Below are 24835 nucleotides of genomic sequence, written 5' to 3' on the forward strand. Positions count from 1 at the left end.
TATCCAGATCTCCTATGTGGGTGCAAGTGCCCAAGCACCTGGGCCACCTTCCACCACTTCCCTAGGCACCCTAGCAGAGAACTGGATCAGAAGTAGAGCTGTCAGGATTTGAACTTGCACCGATACTGGATGCAGACATGGAAAACAGCAGTTAAACCCACTGCACCATAAAGCTGGCCCCAGGAAGCCCAAGTTGAGTTCTCAGCCTGAGCTCTCACCAGGCAGAGCCCTGGACACTGCACACGTTTGTAGCAATGAAGCAACAGCTGGAAGTTCTACATCAATATCTCTGCTTCTCAAACCAAAGTTTTTAAAAATGGGGGAATATGGGAGGCAACACTGTGTAGCAGGAAAAGCCAACTGAGACACCAGGATTCCACATGGACGCCAGTTCAGGTCCTGGTGACTCCACTTCTAACCCAGCTCCCTGCTTATAAGCCTGGAAAAGCAATGGAAAACAGTCCACCTGATCAGGCCCTGTACTCATGTGAGAGACCCAGAAGAAGCTCTGTACTCCTGGCTTTGGCTTAGTGAACCAGGGGATGCTCACACTCGCTCTTTCTCCAACTTTGCCTTTCAAATATATAAAAAAATAAGCCTTTCAAAAAGTGTTTGGGGTGGGGGCACTAGCATTGTGGCACAGCACCTTAAGCCGCTACTTGCAATGCAGGGTATGTGTTTATATCCTAGCTACTCCACTTCCAATCCATCTTCCTGTTACCGTGCCTGGGAAGACAGTGGGAAATGATTCAAGTGTCTGGGCCCTTGCCTCCCATGTGGGAGACTCAGATGGAGTTCCTGGCTACAGGTAAGGCTGTAGTGGCTATCTGAGGAGCAAGCCAGCAGATAAAAAAAAATCTGTCTCTCGTCTTTGTCACTTTGCCTTTCAAATAAATACATCTTTTTTACAAGCTTTTTTTTTAAGACAGCATGTGAACTTTCACTTCCCATTCATGCCTCCACATATCGCAGCCTCAATTTTACCTTCAATGCCCTTATGACACAGGCTAAGAAAAGTAATGATGTTAACAATGAACACAGATAATGATTACCTGTAAGCCCTTAACTTATTCTGACAGTATCTTTTTATTTAAAAGTTCTTTCTACTCCATTCCCATGATAGCCTTCTTTTTTGGTTCTCTTCCTACATTTAGATACCCTAAACTTCCTCTCTTCATTTTTCTTTGTAAAACACTGCTCTCAGACCCAGCGCAGTAGCCTAGTGGCTTATCCTTGCCTTGCGTGCAACGGGATCCCATATGGGCACCTGTTCGTGTTCCAGCTGCTCCACTTCCCTTCTAGTTCCCTGCTTGTGGCCTGGGAAAGCATTCAAGGGCAGCCCAAGGCCTTGGGACCCTGCATCCACCTGGGAAACCTGAAAGAAGCTCCCAGCTTCGGCTCCTGGCTCAACTCCAACCATTATGGCCACTTAGGAAGTGAATCAATGGATGGAAGGTTCTCTCTGTCTCTCTTTCTCTCTGTAAATCTGACTTTCTAATAAAAATAAATAAAATCTAAAACAAACAAAAAAACTTAACAAATAAAACAAAACACTGCTCTCCGGAAATCTGTCTTATTTCCTTTAGCAATCATGAAGGCCCAGTGTTACCTCTAAATCTGTATCTTGAGCTCAGAAACCCAACTGCTTATCAAAAGTGCCTACCCACCCCAGCAGATTAACGCCTGCCCTCCAGGTCTGCACATCCTTGCTAGTTTCTTCTCTGATTAGAACAGCACCACCACCGAAATAAGAAACATGCCCTTTTTCCCAGACAAGTACCTCTCCTCTCTGTCATCTCTCCCCAAACTGAAAATCCTAACAATTTTACCACATCGACATCTTTCATAATCAACCCCTCCTATCCTTCCCTGCCTGAGGTCTTCAATTCTGAGACAACTTCACAGCCTTCTCTTTTACTCAATCTGCCTCCAGGTTCTCCCAATGTCACCATCCTCTCACTCTAACTCATTATTCATATTGCTACCGGTAATTCTGGCAAAACACAAACCTGATTGGTGCTCCCTTCTATAAAATCAATTAACAAACTTCTGCTACCTACAGGATCATTTCCAAACCTCCCATCATTGGCATATAGGTCCTCTGCCCACTTCCCTTCTTCTATACTCCAGCCTCATCCATATCTGGCTGAACTTTGCCTGGCCAGTTCCTCTTTCCTCTAATTCTGACGTACTAGCAAACCTATTTTCTCCTCCAGCATATCCATCTGACAAACTTTATTCCTTCTTCCAGGTCCAGTTAGAGAATCTTTTCTATAAAGCTATTCCTGATGACCCCAAGCAAAGGTAATTACCATCCTCTGTGCTAACATCACTGAAACCACAACAACTTTAATGCATGTGCAACACTGTAAGTTTTAGATATCAGTCGTTCTTACTATATTGTGAACCTCCTGACAATAATGTTTGTTCCCCCACATCTGTACATTACAGATTAGTTTCATTTCAGCACCATTCCATTCCCTCATCTCCCATCTGGAAATTACCTAAATACCTTATGTGAAGTTTTTTTTATTATTATTATTTGAAAGGCACAGTTATAGAAAAGATAGAGTTTTCATCTGCTGGTTCACTCATCATAGTTGAGTTGATCTGAAAGCTGGGAGGAGCTTGAGCTTCTTTCAGGTCTCCCAAGTGAGTGCAGAGGCCCAGGGACTAGAGCCATTCTCTGCTGCTTTGCCATGCCATAAGCAGGGAGCTGGAACAGAAGTGGCGCAGCTGGGACTTGAACTGGCAGCCACATGGGATGCCAGTGCTGCAGGCAGAACTTTAACCTACTATGCCATAGCACCACCCATAAACACCTGATTTGAACCAAACATAAAATGCAGAAAAAGATCCTTAGTTTGGCACCAAAACATCAGATAGGAAAGCCATCAACGATTCAATTTCAACAAAAATATACAGAGCATCTACTATGTGTCAGATGCTGAACACACGCAGATGAATAAAACATGATTTCAATCTTCAAAAGCACATAATTCACTAGAAAAGATAAATATTTAAACATACAAATTCTGGTTAAGCTAAAAGAGACACTGTAAAAAAAGAACATAACTTGCTAGAAGAGCACAAAGAATATAGCAATTGATATGCCCGAGGATTTTGAATGATATCACACAAACAAAACACAATACACCAAGACCAAAGTGGCAAATAAAGTTCCAAAACGATTCTGGCCTTGAATTTACGACTGTTCACACGCCTGACCAGCCTTTGAAAGCAAGATGTGGGACCAGCGTGATAGCCTAGCGGCTAAAGTTCTCGCCTTGAACGCACCAGGATTCCATATGGGCACTGGTTCTAATCCCGACAGCCCTGCTTCCCATCCAGCTCCCTGCTTGTGGCCTAGGAAAGCAATCAAGGATGGCCCAAAGCCTTGGGACCCTGCACCCGCATGGAAGACCTAGAAGAAGCTCCTGGCTCCTGGCTTCGTATTGGCTCAGCTCCAGCCGTCGTGGCCGCTTGGTGAAAATCTTCGGATGGAAGATTTTCCTCTCTGTCTCTCCTCCTCTCTGTATATCTATCTGCCTTTCCAATAAAAATAAATAACTCTTTAGAAAGGAAGATGCTCCATTTATGACTTTCAGTCTGCCACTTTGCCTGCTATGTTTCCAGTGAATGAAGAGCAGAGACTCAACTCTTACAATATTATAATCAAGAACTGGTTCTCTTGTTGCTGTTGTTCGTTTTGGTTTTTTTCTCTTACTTTCTCTTTAAGCAGGGAAAAAAAAACCTACGTTGCACGAGGAAGCTAAATAAAGACTGGACATATAGGGCATAGCAAGCTAAGCCTCTTCCTGTAATGCTGGCATCCCATATGCATGCCAGGTTAAGTCCCAGCATTTCTTCCAGCTTCATTTCTGTTCCAGCTCCCTGCTAACGCACGTGGCAGGACAAGAGAGGATGGCCTAAGTGGTTGGGCTGCTGCACCTGCGGGGAAGATGCCAAAGCTCGTGACTCCTGCCTTTGCTCTGGCCCAGCCCTGTTCATTACGACCATTTGGGGAGCATACCAATGGATGGAAGATTCTCCCTGGTTCTACTCCTCTCTGTAACTGTGCCTTCCAAATAAATAAAAAAATAAATCTTTAAAAAAAAGACATATCAATGAGAATTAAGAAACAAATACGTTACAACATATTTCCGAATTCTTTACTTCAGCAAATGTTTCATATGAACCTGAAATGCAGGAATCTTAAGTTCTGGGTACAGGGTGCTGTCCGTGTGACGGGGTCAGCTCAGCCATGAATTCAAGCCTTCTATAGTCGTCATGACTTTTTTTTCTATTCTATTGACCCTGAGGGAAATGCTAAAATTTCTGATTGTGACAATCTATTTTCCTTTTGGCTCAGTTAGTTTTAGATTTTTCTCATTCTGAAGCTATTACAACAAGTATAAAACAGAACTGCTTGCTTGTGTGGCACTGAATTTTCCCAGTTGGTTGACTTTGTCCTCTATAAATAAAACAGGTATATGTTAAAAGACATAAAGAAACTCCAGGCATGGATGTAATACAGCAGTTAAGAAGCCCAAGTTCAGCTTCATACGGATGCACACCCTAACAGGAAATGCTGATGCTTATATAACTGAGTCCTTGCTTTCCATGTGGAAAATCCAGACTCATGCCCAGCTCCCCCCGCTTTGGCCTGACAAAGGCTCAGCTCTGCAGGCAAAATTGGGAAGTAAATGTGTAGTCCTCTGTACCACTTTCTCGCAAAAAAATTTTTTAAAAAAACATACTTTATGGGCCCGGAGGCGTGGCCTAGCGGCTAAAGTCCTCGCTTTGAACGCCCCGGGATCCCATATGGGAGCCGGTTCTAATCCCGGCAGCTCCACTTCCCATCCAGCTCCCTGCTTGTGGCCTGGGAGGGCAGTTGAGGACAGCCCAATGCATTGGGACCCTGCACCCATGAGGTTCCTGGTTTCCGGCTTCGGATCAGCGCGCAGTACTGGCCGTTGCGGCTCACTTGGGGAGTGAATCACCAGACGGAGGATCTTCCTCTCTGTCTCTCCTCCTCTCTGTATACCTGACTTTGTAATAAACTGAATAAATCTTTAAAAAAAAAACATACTTATTGTTAATGGAATGTTATTGGTACAAGCAAAACAGAAATTTTAAAAGATAATATTTGAACACAGTATGATAAAATGATATGGGGTGGACGCTGTGGCACAGTATGTTAGTTCACCACTTCGGACACTCACATCCCATATCTGAGTGCCTGGAAATCTGCTTCTGGTTTTGACCTGGCAGCTCAGCCTTGGCAACTGCCGATGCTTAAGGAGTGAAGTCTAGGAGATGAAAGAGTTCTCTATTTCTGGACTGGCACCATAGTTCACAGGCTAATCCTCCACCTGCAAGTGCCAGCATCCGATACAGGCACCAGATTGTGTCCCAGATGGTCCACTTCCCATCCAACTCCTTGCTTATGGTCTAGCAAAGCAACGGAGGATGGTCCAAGTACTTGGGACCCTTCATCCACGTGAGAGACCCGGCAGAAACTCCTGGCTTCTGGCTTCAGATCAGCTCATTTCTGGTCGCTGTAGCCAACTGGGGAATGAAAATCAGATGAGGATCTTTCCCTCTCTGTCTTTCCTTCTCCCTGTAAGCCTGTCTTCTGCATAAAAATAAACAAATAAAACATTAAAATAATTAAAAATTTTCTCTTTCTTTCAAATAAATAACCAGACCTTTAAAAAAATAATAATGGTAAGCTTGGGGCTGGTTTCTGAACCAGCATTGTGTTACAATAGGTTAAGCCACTGCCTGTGATGCTGGCATACTATATGGGCAATGGTTGAAGTATCAGCAGCCCCGCTTCTAAACCAGCTCCCTCTCTAGCTCTCTCTGCCTGGGAGAAGCAAAGAAAGATGACCCAAGTATTTGGGTCTCTTCCAACCAAGTGAGAGACCTGGAAACAGCTGCTAGCTCCTGGCTTCAGCCTGGCCCAGCCCTATCTGCTGTGGTCATCTGGGTAGAAAACAAGAGGAGAGCTCCCATATTGTCTCCTTCTTTTTGGGTAGTGAACCAATAGATGGAAACATCTCTTTTCTCTCTGTCTCTCTTTCTTCCTCTTTCTCTCACTCCTTGATCTTCTATCTGTATAAATCTCAATACATAATTAAAAAAAAAAAAAGACAGGGTCCAGCACAATGACCCAGTAGCTAAAGTCCTCACTTTGCATGTTCCTGGATCCCATAAGGGCACCAGTTCATGTCCCAGCCACACCACTTCCCATCCAGTTCCCTGCTTGTTGCCTGAGAAAGCAGCCGAGGACAGCCCAAAGCCTTGGGGCCCTGCACACACATGGAATCCTGAAAACTCCTGGCTCCTGGCTTTGGATCTGCTCAGCTCCAGCCATTGTGGCCACTTGGAGAGTGAACCTGCAGATGGAAGATCTTCTCCCTGTCTCTCCTTCTCTCTCTGTATATCTGACTTTGTAACAAAAATAAATAAATGTTTAAAAAAGGGAAAAGACAAACTAGCATGGGCTACTGATCCCTCCTAGAATTCAATCCTGAGGTTGAAAGATTTGAAGAAATGAACACAGAGATTGAAAACCCTTTTCCAGGGACAGGAGACTGACAGCTGTGGGGATAAAATGGAATTCAAAAGCAGCCAGTGCCAGAGCCAAGAGTCAAACGAGAGCAGGATGCAGCTGGGCCGACGGACCTAGGCCCCTGCCTTGGGAGAATCCATCCACCAGAGTACATGTGGTCCACTGCTAACAGCTGCTGGATGCAGAAGGCCTGGATCAGACTTCTGAGCCAGCTACTCACTGACATCTCCACACCCTTGTCTTGTCATCCATAAAACAGAGGCAATAGCAATATGTTCCTCACAAAGTAGCTGTGAGCATTAAATGAGTTCACATACAGGGTTAAGTATAGTGTTAGCCACATCAAAGCGTTCAGTAATAATAATAATATTGCCTATTGCACTGCCTCTGCAAAACAAAACAAACTAATTAAAGTCCCTGTACCCGAACTGCAGTGGTATCAGCTGTTTACTGGAACAGGGAACAGAAGACACAGATAAGTGTGGCTCTTGCACACCCTAAATTAAGTGATTAAAATCTAGGGAGAAGGGGGAAACTATTAAAATCAAACATATTAATAAATATTTTTAAGGAAAAAAACCAGTGGAGATTTAAAAAAACATACAAAAGCACTTGTGTGTGCCAAACTAATTTAGGCCTTAAGAAAAAAATAAATTACCAAGATAGTAGCTTCCTTATCTTAAAAATAAACATTTACCAAAGCCTAAAGAGCAAACATCATCAAAAATGAGCATATATTCTCTCAAAGATTAGAGCCAAAATAAGAATGACCATACCTTCATCCATATTCATTTACAAAAAGTAACTTTTTCTGTTGTTGTTAAGTTAAAGAAGACACTAAATTCATATCTATCCAACTATGGATATCATACTTTAAAGAAAAATGTCAAACTTTTGGAATTAAAGTAATATCCAGTCTGAAAAATACTGTTAAATCTATACTGGACAATACATGTCTTACTTTTTTAAAAAGTTGCCCATTGTAGAACTTAAGAGATACAATGTTTGAAGCAGGGTTTTGTTTTTAAAATAACCATTATGACTTCTGATGAATTAGCTACCTTTCCTGGGCCTCAGATTTCTTCCTCATAAAATGGGAGGGAAGCGGTAATTAGATAACATCTGGGGTCATTTTCAGTACCAACATAAGCTGTTCAAGACTAGAATGCTGGGACCAGTGGCGCGGCCTAGCAGCTAAAGTCCTCGCTTTGAACGCGCTGGGATCCCATATGGGTGCCGGTTCTAATCCCAGCAGCTCCACTTCCCATCCAGCTCCCTGCTTGTGGCCTGGGAAAGCAATCAAGGACAGCCCAAAGTTTTGGGACCCTGCACCCATGTGGGAGACCTGGAAAAGGTTCCTGGTTCCGGGCTTCGGATCCGCGCAGTACTGGCCGTTGCGCTCACTTAGGGAGTGAATCATCAGACGAAAGATCTTCCTCTCTGTCTCTCCTCCTCTCTGTATATCTGACTTTGTAATAAAAACACATAAATCTTAAAAAAAAAAAAAAAAAGACTAGAATGCTGAAGTTTAAACTGCACAAGGAGGACAAATTAACTGGAAACTGCCAGTAGAGGGTGCCCTGGTGCAGGAAGCCGCACATGTCCTAAGTTGTCATTCACAGAGTCATAGGTGTATTTCCAGCCCTGGAGGGGCATCTCAGTACTTCAGTAGCTGGAGGATTATGGGAGTCTCTGGTCACACTACTGGTTCTATGGTGGCTGCAGGCATCTACACCACAGTCAGTAAGTTGGCAAGCAACCCTAGGGAAACCAGGACGTATGGAAAATTTGAAAAACATCTTCAACAATGAAGAGGAAAGGCAGAGAATACAGAACATGCAACCTAAAAAACAAGTTTCATTGAAAGCTGAGACGAGATTAAAATCAATAGCAACATCTACGATTAATATTAAATGGCTTTTAGAGCTATCACAGGAATTTTTAGTCTTTCAAATTAGTTACCTCTCATAATCCTTTTATATATATATATATATATTTTTTTTTTAAGATTTATTCATTTTATTACAGCCAGATATATACAGAGGAGAGACAGAGAGGAAGATCTTCCATCCGATGATTCACTCCCCAAGTGAGCCGCAACGGGCCGATGCGCGCCGATCCGAAGCCGGGAACCTGGAACCTCTTCCAGGTCTCCCACACGGGTGCAGTGTCCCAATGCATTGGGCCGTCCTCAACTGCTTTCCCAGGCCACAAGCAGGGAGCTGGATGGGAAGTGGAGCTGCCGGGATTAGAACCGGCGCCCATATGGGATTCCGGGGCTTTCAAGGCGAGGACTTTAGCCGCTAGACCACGCCGCCGGGCCCTATATATATTTTTTAAATATTCATTTTATTTTTTATCTGAAAGGCTGAGTTAGAGAAAAGGAGATGTACAGACTTCACTCTCCTTGTTGCGGTAATGGCTCGAGCTTGGCCACCCTGGCCCAGAGCTGGAGCCCAGAGCTTCCTCCGAGTCTCCCACATGAGTGCAGGGGCCTAAGGACTTGAGCCATCCTCAGCAGCTTTCCCAGGCTGTAAACCGGGAGCCAAATCAGAAGTGGAGCATCCAGGATTCAGACTGGGCTCATGTGGGATACCAGCAGCACAGTAAGGCTCAACCTACTAAACCACAGTGTTAGCCACTCATTGTATTTGCTTTTGGAAAGACATAATTTATTTGAAAGGCAGAATTAGAGAAAGAGGGATTCCATTTGACAGTTCTATCCCCAAATTACTACAATCATCAGGGCTGGGGCAGGTCAAAGCCAGCTTCATCCAGGTCTCCCAAAGGCATTAAGGAGTAGAAGTAGCTGAGTCACTTGGCTGTCTTTCCAGACAAATCAGTGCGGAGTCACAGCAGAAGTGGAGTAGCCAGGACTAGAACCAGTGTCATGGGATGAAGGTATCAGGTGGCAGCTTTATCTGCCACATCACAACACTTGGCCTCTGCTTTTGATTTAGAAACCCAAGCCCTGAAGATCAGAATTAAGGTAAAACACATTGTATGATTATATTTAATGTTATATTTTCCAATTTTCTTGGTAAAAGTTAGTTAACATTACTAGATTAAAATATTTATCCCCAGTAAGCCAATTATAGAAAGATAAAATTAATAACCAATCTGTAGACATTGAGTATATGAGTATACATCTCCTTAATAAGGGAGATGCTGAAGGTGCAATAGGTTAAGCCACCCTCACAATGCTGCCATCCCCTAATAGTGACAACCTGGGTCCTGGCTGCTCTGCTAAGGTGCTGGGAAATCACTGGAAGATGGCCCAAGTCCTCAGGCCCCTGTCAGCTCTGTGGGAGACCCCACTGCAGTTCCATGTTCTTGCCTTTAGTCTGGTCCAGTGTAACCAGTGGATGGAAGGCTCTCTAAGATGCCCTCAGACTCCCCACCCTCACCATAACTCTTTCAAACAAACAAAGAAACAAAAACTCTTAAAAGTATCCTCTCTTCTCCCTTTCACCTCTCCCACCCCTCTCTGATCCTTTCCATCCCTACCAGAGGCCCCACAATCCCCATTTCCTTGCTCCTGTAATGAACACCAAACAATTAATGGCCTTGGGCCCAACATGGTAGCCTAATGGCTAAAGTCCTTGCCTTGTATGCGCCTGGATCCCATATGGGTGCCGATGTCAGCCTTGCTTCCCATCCAGTTCCCTGCTTGTGGCTTGAGAAAGCAGTCGAGGACGGCCCAAAGCCTTGGGACTCTGCACCCACGTGGGAGACCAGGGGGAAGCTCCTGGCTCCTGTCTTCGGATTGGCTCAGCTCCAAGCACTGCAGCTGCTTGGGAAGTGAGCCAGTGGATGTGAAGATATTCCTCTCTGTATATCTGACTTTCCAATAAAAATAAATAAATCTTTAAAAAATGCAATGACCTTGTTAGGAAAAAAATTAAGATAAAAAAGCAAAAGCAAAAAGAATAATGAATAAAATGACAAAAGATGACAATTTCACCAAAAATTCTGGCATTAAAGTCAAGGCTGAAGCAATACTGTATTGGCCTATGAAGGCTAATGAACATGCCTGGAAACACCATTAAAAACTGCTTCCTGAGGTAATTTGTTGAACTCTATCTACTGAGAATCATTAAATATTATTAAATATACTTTCAGCACCATTCAAAACCAGTTGAGGAAACTGAAGGTGTCAAATGTCTGGGCTATGAATGCTCAAAACCAATAACGGTTGCTGATTTGCAACTGAAAATCAAGCCAGTGCAGGGGCATAGTAGGTAAAGCCACCACCCACAGCACCAGCACTCAATGGGAGCCAGTTCAAGCCCCAGCAGGTCCACCTCTAATCCAGCTCCCTGTTAATGATCCAGGAAAGGACTGGAAGGTGGTCCAAGTCCTTTGGGCTTCTGTATGCATGTGAGATACCCAGATGAAGCTCCTAGCCCCTGGCTTCCACCTGGCAGACTCCTGGCTATTGCAGCCATTTGGGGAGTGAACCAGTGGATGAAAGATTTCTCTATTACTCTCCCTGCCACCCCACTGGAACTCTGCCTTTTAAATAAATAAATTTTAAGAAACAACCAAAAACAAAATAGGTTAGGCCCAAATAGCTAAATAACTTATGCCAGACCAAAAAACAGATGCTAATCACTATATTAAACAAGAACATGGCAGCTATCCTCTTAAAAAGAAAATCAGCAAAAACAGCTACTGCCTTGTAGGATCTTCGACTCCTTACGCATGGCTGGCATTTCATAGATAGCGCAAAGCAAAGCATGATAAATGAGATGAACACAATCCAGCCATTTCTATGTCTATAGCATAAACACATGGTACAAAAATTTACAAAGACTGGTTTGGGGCCTGTGGATTATAATTTTACCTATCAATACTGACTCTAGCATTACAAAAGTATTTAAAGCCTAACAAAAGTTTAAAAATCCTGGGGTTTGTGTCTTATTTTAAAAAAAAATTTTTTTACTTATTTTTATTGTAAAATCAGATTTACAGAGAGAACAAAAACAGAGAGAAAGAACTTCCATCCACTGCTTAACTCCCCAAGTGACCACAACAGCTGGCTGCATCTGAGTCAATTCAAGCCAGCAGCCAGGAATTTCCGGGTCTCCCACATGGGTGCAGGTCCCAAGGCTTTTGGGCTGACCTCAGATGCTTTCCCAGGTACAAGCAGGGATCTACACAGGAAGTGAAGCAGCCAGGATATGAACCGGAACCCATATGGGATCCTGGCACATGCAAGACAAGTACTTTAGCCAGCAGACTACCATGCCAGGCCCTTGTGCTTTATTTTACAAATACCTTCATAGACATTATAGCACTGCAATCATGCATTCCAGGAATTCCTCCGGGTTACCTGATCATACTCCAAGGCTCCTGGGTAGAGCGGCCATCCAAGGAATAATTCTGCTATCACACATCCCAATGACCACATGTCTATGGCTTCACAAAATGGCAACCCCAATATAATCTCTGGAGCTCTGAAATTTAAGAAACAAGAACAATTAGGGTGGTTTTTCTTTAAAAATACTTGATTTCATCTAACATTGTAAGAAATGTTAGTAAGAGCAAAATAACTTCCTATATGCAGTGTTATAAAGAACTACTTAAAATCTAACAATAATTTTGAATTAAACTGAAAAACAGCATGATGAATATAAAATTCCTACGATGAAATATCTTTACCAAAATCCTTTCTTCTTTTCCCTTATATTTTTATTAATATAACATTTTAAAGAAGAAAAAAAAGATCTTATTTTGAGACTATCAGACTAGAAATAACACACTAAGAAAGAGAACTGGCTAACTATTAAATACACACCAAGACATCAACAGAGATGAAAACAGACAGTAACAGGTGACAGACATAAAAGCAAAACAAAATCAGACCCTCAAAAGCTAAAAGTAGCTCAGATACTGTCTCATAACACAATAATACTCAGAATGAGGATTCACACTCATTGAAATAGACAAAACAAGTTCAAAAGTATTTGGTTTTTTAAAAGAGAACAACGTAGCATTTAATGATACAGTCCCTAGGCATTTTAGCACTTGGTGGGGTTTGGTTGTTTGGAAATTCTATTGTTCCCAGATAAATTATGTCTCTACCCCAAAAGGCTTTCCCCTGAGGAGTTTCATCCCATAAGAAAGCTCCCACGCAAGCTGTCTAAACGAAAACATACACGTAGCAGCTACCTCAGATTTTTTGTGTATATGAGGAACTTATCAAATTTTAAAACAATCTCATTCTTACAAAGAAGTTGCAAAAATGGCACAACAAAAATTTTTTTCTTAAGTCTCTTGAGAATAATTTTCACTCACTCTTTGTTTCCTACAAACAAGGACGATCTCTTACACAACCACAACAAACTATCAAGATTAGCCAAAGAACACTAATCCGTCTCCACCATCTAGGACTCAGACAACATCCAAATCATGGACAAGCGTACTAATAATGTCCTTTCTAGCCATTTAACAAAAAGATTCGGGTCGTCTGCCATGATTCTTCACGCACTGCATTTAGCTGTGCTTTCATTTTTTCAATATGGACTCACTCCCTCACCCTTTCATTAACTGCCATGACCTTGGCATAAATATTGGCAAAAATGTCCTTCAGTGTGGATTTGTCTGATGTTACTCCATTATTGGACTCAGGTTATGAATCTTTGTCAGTGGCATCACAGAAATAATGCTTAATTATTATATTTTATTAGGTGTTCACAAGGTCAGTATGTTTCATCATTAATGAGTAATACAGTATCTGATTTCTCCACCACTAATTTCTTCCTTTATCCTTTATAATGAAGTTTTGTGAAGTCTGAAACATAATCCATTTCCTACAAACGTCCAATTAATTCATTTACTTCCCTGCATGGCTACAGATTACTGGATTCCTATTTTAGTCAATGGTTATTTAGTATATTTGCTCAGATCAGCAAGTCTTTCCAGGTATGACCTGTGAGAACTTCAAATTCTTAGGTTCATATCCCCACCGTGGTACTTGAGTCCCTGCCACCCACACGGGAGAACAGGACAGATCTGATTGTTGCAGCTAACTGAGAGTTATCCAGAAGATGGAAGACTATTTTCTCTCTCTCTCTCTCTCTCTCTCTCTCTCTCGATCTCTCGCTCTCTCTCTCTCTCTCTCTGAATCCCTGTTTGAAATAAATAAGTAACTTTCACAAACCCAAATTTATCAAGAGCAAAGTCCTGATGGTCATCCCACATCAAAGTGCCTGAATTCAGCTCTTAGTTCCACTGCTGATTCCCCCTCCCGGCTGATGTGCAGCCTCAGAGGCAGCAGGTGATGCTTCAAGTAGCCGTGTCTCACACATCCATCTAGAAGGCCAAAAGTAAGCTCCTGACTCCTGGCTTGCATCAGGCCCTGCCCCAGCTGTTGCAGGTGTTTGGGGAGTGAATCAGCAGATCAGAGATATCTATCAGTCTTTAGAAAAGATACAAAAAAATAAAATCACAAAGCAATCATATAAAATGTAATGTAAAATGTAAGTCAAGTAAGCAGTACTCTTTTTCTGACATTCACTAGAGCACTAGAAAAGAATGTTAGCATTCCTCAAACAAAATGTAAGACTTGCTGAAAAACATGGCTATTAATGTAACATTTTATTTGCACTGCTCCATTTTTTAAAGCCAAATATTTAATTATTGGGAGAACAAACCCAGTTCTATTAGAAAAAAGGACGCCTCAACTCAGAAACTAAGGAAGTCTAGTTTTAGAAAATTTCTCTTTTCTTAGAGATAGAGACCCTGGTTTATCTTTCTGAATGTGAATAAATTACAAAATTGTGTATCAATTTCATGTTCATCAAGAAAATACTGGTCATAATATGGGCACCAGTGTAGTTCTTCCACATATAGATAATGGTAAGGACAACAGAAATATCTGTTCCACCTAACAGTTTCACTTCTCATCAACGTTGATATTCTTCAGTGACGGAACAACCTAGGTCCAGTTGTGTCTGAAACCCTGACCACATGATTTCCGACAAGACGAAGCTAAGGGCCAGGAGCTGATGACTGTGCCAGAGACTGACGTCCAGTGAGAATGGAAGGTACCGTCATCCAGGCCTCTCACAGTAACACTCCTCTGCAAGAGTCTATCTGGGTGTGTCTCTTCACCTTTGGGCTTCAGAACAGCCAGAGAAAGGCAACACTAATGTGAAGACGAGCAACCAGCACAGTCATCCAGCGTAAACTACTGTAGTCAGATTATTTTTGCTGAGGTAGAGGCAAGTACAGAGGCACTGCTTTGAAAGTTTCAAATCCTCAAAATACAAACTATAGAACTATGTGAAGAGTGTCCGTATAGCCCATCCCAGCTCTGTACTAAATCTTATATTAATATATTTGTCACAACCCATAAGCCATACCCAACCTTCCGAACCTTCTCCATTTTTAAAGATAAGCTCCCCGTTATCCCTCACACCTTTCCACATTCCGGTAATTAACATTCTGTGTTCACACTGAGGCCTGTTTTCTTTAGTTCCTAGAAACAAGTGTTTCTGTGCCTTTTCTCTTTTAACAATATCTTCTAATTCCACTCTTTTACTAGAAATGTCAGGATTTCATTCTTTTTATGGTTGAATAGTATTCTATTCCATATTCCACATTTTCTTTATCCATTCATCTGATTAACATGCTCGATGAGTATGTCAATAATTGCTTAAAATGACATAATGAACATGGTGCAGCAGATATCTGATAAAATATGCAACTTCACATCTTTTTGGGCACATACTCAGAAGAGGGATTACTTAATTGTACTTTGATGCTGTTTCCAGCTAAATATTAGATTACTGAGATATGATTTACATGTCATCCATTGAAGTGTTACAGTTGAAGGGGTTTTGTACAAAGAACTGCATAGCCCTCACAATTTTAGGTTGCTTAAACCACCTCAAAAGAGTCCCAGTATTTACTAACATCACTCCTGAATTCTCTCTACTGCCACATCCTTAGACAGACACACTTGCTATGAATTTCCCTATTCTAAACAATTTCATATAAATGGAGTATCATAACAGCTTATCTTTCATGGGTAAATTCAATGTTTTCAATGTGCAGCCATATTGTGGTATGTATCAAGACTTCGACTGCCTTTATTGATGAATAACATTCCAGCATACATAAGGCTTTATAAACCCACCCAATAGGTAACAGACATTAAAGCCATTTCCATTTTTCTGCTGTCATGAAAAATGAGAAGCAAAATAGAGGGGCCATGCCAGTTCACTGAACAGGAATGCACTACACTGCAGAACGTGGAAGCAGAGGGCTTCCATCACGGATACATACAGCCTTGGATGAACCGGCCAAGACTGCAAGAAAAAGCCTCTGGCTGATTATAAGTAAAAAAAAAAAAAAAAAAAAAAAAAAAAAAACAGGTGCTAGTATTTAAAGAAGCTGTTGACTTTCCTTCTGTGTTCAGAGTAACAAGTTTGATGATTTAAATAACCTTGGGCTACTTGTTCTTCAAACTTTCAGCAGACTAAAACAATGAACACTTCTGGCTCATTTGCTGCCCATCTAAATAAAGCCAGATTTAAAAGTCATTGATGAGACACATAGCTCACTCTCTTAGATCAAGTAAATCTTAGCATTTCCATTTTTTAAATGGGGTTTTACTTATCTTACAAAGCAGAAGATTAGAAAGCAAAGGACTAAGGAAAATAATGTATGTAAAACAAAAAAAACAAAAACAAAACACATATTTCCGTAAACTGTTCATGCTCCTGCTGTTCTCATTCACATCTCCTTCTTCCCCCTCCTTCCCTACCCTCACACCACAGCAGCCCTGCTTGCTGCTTTACTGAAACCCATGGGGCCCGCGTGCACCTGTCTCCCTTGTGCTTCTTGTCTAGGGCATCCATGCTAATTGGAAGAAGGAAACTGCCCTGCCAATTTCCCACTCCTACCACCAACAGCTCCCGGTATAGGACAATTCTCCATCTCCCATCTTGGAAAAGAAAAAAGACAACACTGTTGATTATGCAGTCTTCTTCAGCCACCATCCTTTTTTCTGTTCCTTTTCACTACAACTCTTCTTGAAAGTACAGTCTGCACAAGCTGCCTCCAGGCTCCAGGCTTCTACCTGGCCCTGTCCTGCTACTGTAGCCATTTGGGTGGTAAACCAGTGGGTGCAAGGTCAATCTCTGTCTCTCTCTCTCTCTTCTGTCTCTTCCTATTTCAGAGCAACAGTCTAAACTAAATCCTCATCTTGCACTCCCCATCCCCCCCAGGACACCATATAGGAGTGGGTGCATGTCCCAGCTGCTCCCTTTCAGCTCCCTGTTTTTGTGACCTGGGAAAGCAGCAGAAGATGGCCCAAAACCTTGGGACCCTGTACCCGTGAGGGAGAAATGAAAGAAGTTCCTGGATTTGCATCGGCTCAGCCCTGGCCAGCCATTGCGGCTACTTGGGAAGCAAGCTAGCAGACAGAGGATCTTTCTCTCTGTAACTCCTTCTCTTTGTAAATCTGCCTTTCCAATTAAAATAAATAAATAAATAAAATAATCTTAAAAGAAAAAAATAGCAACAAGAGTGGGTATTTAGCTTAGCAGATGTTGAATGGGGTTGGCATGGAGGCATAGCAAGCTAATCCTTCACCTGCAAGCACTGGCATCCCAAATGGCTGTGCCAGTTTCTCTACACTTATCCAGCTCACTGCTTGTGGCTTGGGAATGCAGCAAAGGATGGCCCAAGTCCTTGGGACTCTACACCCACACTGAGTGTCCAGGAAGAAGCTCCTGACTCCCAGTTTCAGCTCAGCTCAGCTCAGCTCTGACCTCACAGCCATTTGGAGAGTAAACAAGTGAATGCAGACCCCTCTCTGCCTCTTCTCTGGAAAAAAAAAAAAAAATCTGCCTTTCAAACAAAAATAAATACATCTTACATATATAAAAGTGCTGGTTATCCACACCAGAGTGCTGTGGCTTCAGCCTGGCCCAGACCAGGCCACTGCAGACATGGCAACTCTGCTTCCCTGCCTGCCTCCCTGCCTCTGACTCTTAAACACATTAGCTTAAATTTCTTTCAACCAGCTGGCACAGTCAGTTCCAATTTAATCAGTTTCTTTTTTCCAATATTCGACAGAATGAGGCTGTTACAACCAACAGTTTTTATAACTTAGACTTTGATATAAGAACAAAATCATGGCCATGAGAAATATTACGACTTAATGAGGACATTCACTTAGATCACTTTTATGACTATAACTGCAACTATCCAATAACAAGATGAAATGTAATCAAAGCACACACTCTTAAAATAGGAACTCATTCAAAGGGAGTTTGTGTTGTGGTCTAAAAATATCACAATTAAAAATATCCTTACAGCAAGGCCACTTAATCTTTTAATATGTAGGACAATGATCCAAAGCAAAACACCAAGTACGAGCAACAACAGTGAGAATAACTATTTCCAAAGCCTACTAAATTTTAAGCCTCAGAAGTGGAAGACAGAAGACACAAAAGATTTAATATTCATTACCAAAATGCCAAATACAGGCTATAAAATAATACCAAAATCCCAGAAACTCCAAGAAATCGTATTTTAATCTATGACGGATCAATATTTAATATTTTGCAACAATAGGAAAAAGAGTATTTTATTTTTTCAAAGATTCATTTATTTTTATTAGAAAGATCAGATTTTCAGAGAGAAGGAGAAACAGAGAGATTTTTCCATCTGCTGGTTCACTGCCCAAATGGCCACAATGACTGGAGCTAAACTGATCCAAAGTCAGGAGCTAGGAGCTTCTTCTGGGTCTCCCACGCGGGTGCAGGATCCCAAGGCTTTGAACCATCCTTGACTGCTTTCCCAGGCCACAAGCAGGGAGCTGGATGGAAAGTGGAGCTGCCAGGATTAGAACCAGCACCCATATGGGATCCCGGCGCTTGCAAGGTGAGGATTTTGGCCAGTGAGCCATCACACCAGCCACAAGAATATTCAATTTATACATAGCGCTATTTGCTTCCTGATTTAACTAGGATGAACAGTTACAAAATCATTCAAAATTCTTATGATATGGAAGAACTGAGAAGCTAGAGTGAGCCGAGAACACTGTTAACAAATATTTAAAAAGAAATTGGGCCCAACAGCGTAGCCTAACGGCTTAAGTCCTCGCCTTGAACACGCCAGGCTCACATATGGTCGTCTGTTCTAAATCCAACAGCCCTGCTTCCCATCCAGCTCCCTGCTTGTGGCCTGGGAAAGCAGTCGAAGACGGCCCAAAGCCTTGGGACCCTGCACCTGCATGGGAGACCCGGAAGAGCTCCTGGCTTCAGACTGGCTCAGTTTCAGCCGTTGCGGTCACTTCCATTGTGGAACCATTGGATGGAAGATCTTTCTGTCTCTCCTCCTCTCTGTATATCTGCCTTTCCAATAAAAATTTTTTAAAAATATATATTTAAAAAGAAATCAAGGGGCTGGTCTAGTAGGGTAATATGAAAAGTACCTGTAGAACATAAAAAAAACAAACATGTCTACTTCATCCACCATGGTTCACATTCTAATGGAAGCAGAAAACCTAACCTCTGATTATCACAGCACATAAATATGTGCCACTGTATTGCAGCTGCATTTTAAAACACCTTTAAATATTCTACAAAGTAACATAATAATAAATATAATTCTCTTAGTTTTATAAGTAATTACGAAGTACAGAACAATCCATCATTTGTTCAACTTGTCCACTAAATGTTTTAAAAATTACAACTTGTCATCAATAAAGTAATAACAAGAGACCAGCATGTGACAGAGTGGGTTACCCAGCCACTTGTGACGCCAGTATCCCACATGGGAGTGGTTTTAAGGTCGAGCTATCCCACCTCCTGCCCACAGTATGGATCTGAGAGCTCTGGGCTTGAGCCTGGCCCAGCCCTGCTCTTGTGGCAATATGGGAGTGAACCAGCAGACAGAAGATCAAAGGTGCTTTTCCCTTCTCTCTGTATCTCTGCCTTCCAAATGAGCAAAATAAATCCAAGTACATAATTCATTGACAACAGAAATCCATGATACATCAATAAGGTATACTTACACTAAATCAACAACTGCAATTATTTCATTGTAATAAGTGATGTAATGATTTTCTAACTTTATACTAAGTACTCAGAATAACAAAAAACTTGTTCTTAATTAAAGTCAGATTCCAAATAGAATGCTTTTGTTCATTATCTCGTTTAATCCTAAAAAAAGGCCTGAGATAGATCCTACATTGTCCCATTGAGAGAGGTAGAAACTATATATATAAAAGATATAGAAACTAAATAGCCTAAGTATAAGCTTCACAACACCACACACAGAAATAATTTTCACTTTATCATCATTAAATTCATTATCAATTTCATTATTTAACTATATAAATGCAATCCTATGAATTAATGAGAACCTGAAAGATCAGGCACATGGAGTTTATAATTTCTTACAGGAGAATTAGCACTTACAGCTAAACAAGTTTTTGGTTAAACTACTAGCGTTGGCATAATTTTAGACTTCCCAGAAAAGTTTAAAAATAGCACTAAGAATGTCAATAATAATACCCACAACCAGATTCCCCAAATATTAACACTTTACCCGTCTAGTGTTAATCTTTTTCTATTTTTTATATGGACATAAATATATCTTTTTCTGAGTCCACTTATAATTAAGTAGCAGATATATGCTCTACTTTATATATTCTTTTTATTGGAAAGGCAAATACACAGAGAGAAGGAAACACAGAGAGAAAGATCTTTCATCCACTGATCCACTCTCCAAGTAGTCACAATGGCCAGAATTGAGCCAATTCAAAGTCAGCAGCCAAGAGTTTCTTTCTGGCCTCCCATGTGGGTGCAGGGTCCCAAGGCTTTGGGCCATCCTTCCTGCTTTCTTAGGCCACAAGCAGAGAGCTGGATGGGAAATGCAACAGCTGAACCGGTGCCCATATGAGAGCCTGGCACATGCAAGGTGAAAATTTAGCCACTGAGCCATTGTATCAGGCCCACTACATATTACTACCTACACCATACCATCAAATACTTTGTTCAGTGGGCATTTCTTCAGGAGAGTGCCTAATACAACTACTTTATATCCATGCAACTAGAATTATTAACATTGTTAAACGCAATACTGCTATTAAAATTTCATCAAATATCCCAAAGATGTCTTTTTTTTTTTTAAGATTTATTTATTTTATTGGAAAGGCAGATGTACAGAGAGGAGGAGAGACAGAAAGGAAGATCCTCCATCCGATGATTCACTCCCCAAGTGACCACAATGGCTAGAGCTGCGCAGATCCGAAGCCGGGAGCCTGGACTCCCCCAGTCTCCCACGTGGGTGCAGGGTCCCAAGGTCTTGGGCCGTCCTCAACTGCTTTCTCAGGCCACAAGCAGGGAGCTGGATGGGAAGCGGAGCTGCCAGGATTAGAACTGGCGCCCATATGGGATCTCGGTGCATCCAAGGCAAGGACCTCAACCATTATGCTATTGCGCTGGGCCCAATGATGTCTTACTTTATTAGCAAACAGTAACTTTAAGAACAGAATAATTAGGGCCCGGCGTAATTAGGGCCCGGCGGCGTGGCCTAGCGGCTAAAGTCCTTGCCTTGAAAGCCCCAGGATCCCATATGGGCGCCGGTTCTAATCCCAGCAGCTCCAGTTCCCATCCAGCTCCCTGCTTGTGGCCTGAGAAAGCAGTTGAGGACGGCCCAAGGCTTTGGGACACTGCACCCGCGAGGGAGACCTGGAAGAGGTTCCTGGTTCCCGGCATCGGATCGGCGCACCGGCCCGTTGCGGCTCACTTGGGGAGTGAAACATCAGATGGAAGATCTTCCTCTCTGTCTCTCCTCCTCTCTGTATATCCAGCTTTCCAATAATAATAAATCTTTAAAAAAAAAAGAACAGAATAATTACATATAAAAAAGAACAGAATAATAAGTCTCAGGCACTCATTTCACTTACCTGATTAGTTCTTCAAAAGTGTTTTTCAGGATTTTTTTTACCAATACAAATTAGGGCCCAAGCTGGTAGCAAAACAGGCTGATTATCAGCCTGTAGAACCAGCATCCAACATGGGCACCAGATGCTCCACTTCTGATCCAGCTCCATGCTAATGGCCTAGGAAGACAGCAGAGGATGACCCAAGTCCTTGGGCTCCTGCACTCACGTGAGATAAGTGTAAGAAATCCTGGCTTCTAGCTTTGCACCTGCCCACCTCTAGTCATAGTGGTCATTTGGGAAATGAACCAATAGATTGAAGATCTGCCCCTCTTTCTTTCTGTAATCATGACTTTCAAGTAAAATAAATAAATCTTTAAAAATAATAACAGAAATCAGTTCTGCTTTTCCAGGCCAGAAGGGAGCTGGAAAGGAAGTGGAGCATATGGGATTCTGGTGCTTGCAAGAGGAGGATTTAGTCACTAGCCATCTCAGTGGGCCCTAGATTTTTTTTTTTTTTAAGAAATATTTGTTTAAAAGGCAGAGTTAGAGTGAGAGTGAGAGAAAGAGAGAGAGATCTTCAAGACCTCCTCCATTTTTTGCTTTCTACTCTGCAGACACCTGTGGCAGCCCCAGCTGGGGAAGGCTGAGACCAGGAGCCTGAAACTCCACTCAGGATTTGCTTGAGTGGTAGAAAGCACAGCAGAAAAGAGAAGGGAAATATACGGAAAAGGAGTATGGGAAGGAGACAGTATCAGATATACACAAAACATTTTTTTTTTTTTTAATTTCAAACTGCAAGGAGAGTCAAACTGGGTTAAAAGAAATCCTTGCAGACACCTCCTGAGAACTGTCTAGGACCAATACAGGCAATGACATCATGGATTCAAGAACTCATACAAACTCTAGTACAGTTATAGATACACAATCTAGGCATGTCAGCCATTTACTTAAACAAAAGATAAAGAAAAATCCTTATATGCAGCCAAAGGGGGAAAAGGACTTTTTGCCATCAAAGAAGCCAGTTTTCTATAGAACTGCTCAAAGTCAAAATATGACAGAATGACATAGCTGCAAAAACATGCTGAGGGAAAATACATTGCGGGAATATTTTCTGCAGAAGCTTTCAGATCCTACAGTCCACTGCAGAGATGGAAAGGACCAGAACACAGGCTCTTCAAGCCCAAGCAGTAAGATTAGTACGATTCAGTATGATAATGCTACTGAGACAGTAACAGAACAAAGCAAATGTAGGGTCACTTGATTTACGAAAAGTTCATAACTGCCAAATAAATGCCAGTCAATGACAGCCACATGAAATGTTCGTTAACTTCTATCTCATACAAAAATCAGTTTCAGATGGACACCATATCTAAGTGTGAAAAGTATAACAATAAAGGATTAAAATAAAAACAGACTCATGATGAGGCATTAAGAGCTAAACCATTGCCTGCAACCACTGACATCTCATCTAAGTGCCAGTTCAAGTCCTGGCTGCTCCACTGCTAATCCAGCTGGCTGCTAATACATCTAGAAAAGCAGTAGAAGAAGGCCCGAGTGATTGGGTCCCGGCCACCCTTGTAGGACATGTGGACAAGGCTCCTGTATCCTGGCTTGAGAATGGCTCAAGCCGAGCCATCGCAGCCACTTAGGGGATGAACTGGTGCTGACTCTCCCTCTTTCACTGTAACACTGCTTTTCAACTAAATGAAAAAACCTTAAAAGAAAGATAAACATCTAAGTGACCTCAGAGTAGGTAAGGATTTCTTAAATAATACACAAACTATATTCATCATAAAAGAACATGTTATTACTGGTTACTCAAAACCATGTCAATTCCATAATATTGCAAATTGCTGTTGGTGTTATATTGGGACTCTTAATTGACTGTGATGATATTCTACCACCTCTAACTTCAGACCAGAAATGGTCTCCCCAAGAAACTGTTCAACCCATCTGGACAATAAGTAGCTGGACTCTATGCTTGGTATATGTTTGCAAGGAAAGAATCTTGATTGAATTTGAACTGTAATGCTGCATCAAGGTGGAGGAATCCACCAGGGGGGAGGGGAGGGGGAAGAGTGGGGGGATTCCCAGAGCCTATGAAACTGTCACATAATGCAAAATAATTAATAAAAAAATATAAAAAAAAGAACATGTTATAATTTCTATTTAAAAGGTATACACTGTCCAAGTCTGCATTCGGCGCTTCACATGTACTATGGAGTTTAATCTTCACAACAACCTTTGAGGTAAGCATTGATGTTACCATACTACAGGTGAGTAAAATGCGGCTCAGAAAGGTTAAGAAAACTTGCTTAAGGTGACACAACCACCTGGCAGAACCAGAGTCATGAACCTGTGAAGAAAACAGTAACCCAGAACTTGTCATTATGGAGCACCATCAGACAGACGTATATTATTTCTATTGTTTTATGATTTAAATGCTATTCTTCATCAAGAACACACTGCATATTTAATGCCTCACATAAACCACTGCAAAGCATAAAGTTTCCTTAGAAGCCCTCAAAATAAACAACACACCCAAAATACTATAGTGTGCAGAATATTATAATTAATTCAATGATACTCTCTCTAAAGGGCTTATATGCTAATAAAAAGCAATTTAGAGTCAATAAAATCCTTAATAAATGCAAACACACTCTTCTGTCAAGCTGCATGGCTTCACCACATGATTCAAGCATAAATCACCTCAATGAGTGTTTCTTCTACATGTTCCTATTCTGACAATGCTTTGAGACTGTCAATTTCCCAACTGCATGTCACCATTTATTTATAAAGAAAGTATATCACTAGATATAAAGAAAATATTTATTTTATTTTACTAAAAATTAAACATTTGTTAAAATACATACACAATGGCTGGTGCAGTGGTTCAACTGGCTAATCCTCCCCCCTTTAAGCACTGGGATCCCATATGGCCCCCGATTTGTGTCCTGGCTACTCCGCTTCCCGTCCAGCTCCCTGCTTACAGCCTGGCAAAGCAGCAGTAGAAGGTCCAAAGCCTCGGGACCCTGCCTGTGTGGCAGGCCCAGAAGAAGCTCCTGTCTCCTGGCTTTGAATCAGCTCAACCCCAGTCGTTGTTGCCATTTGGGGATTGGACCTGGGGATAGAAGATCTTTCTCTGTCTCTCCTTCTCTCTGTAAATATGCCTTTCCAATAAAAATAATCTTTTAAAAAAATAGACATAAAAGTCAAGTATATCAGATTCCAGTTATTTCTTCCATAAGTAAGACTTAATGTCTATGTAAATACTTTACAGCTTTAAAATTACTTGCCTTTGCATCACAACAGCCTTAATGCAAATGTTTCATTTGTGGTAA

General features: G+C 41.7%; 1 protein-coding gene across 7 annotated transcripts in view; it reads right to left on the reverse strand.

The window, feature by feature from the left end:
• Window positions 1-24835, reverse strand: part of HIPK3 (homeodomain interacting protein kinase 3) — a 123312-nt gene that overhangs the window by 21078 nt on the left and 77399 nt on the right. For all 7 annotated transcript variants that reach the window (XM_058663196.1, XM_004585418.4, XM_058663195.1 and 4 more), the window contains exon 3: window positions 11916-12039. In XM_058663196.1, the coding sequence (XP_058519179.1) occupies window positions 11916-12039 (124 nt within the window). The remainder of the gene's footprint in view (window positions 1-11915; window positions 12040-24835) is intronic.

The sequence above is a fragment of the Ochotona princeps genome, chromosome 4, assembly GCF_030435755.1.
Source record: "Ochotona princeps isolate mOchPri1 chromosome 4, mOchPri1.hap1, whole genome shotgun sequence".
NCBI classification, from domain to species: domain Eukaryota; kingdom Metazoa; phylum Chordata; class Mammalia; order Lagomorpha; family Ochotonidae; genus Ochotona; species Ochotona princeps.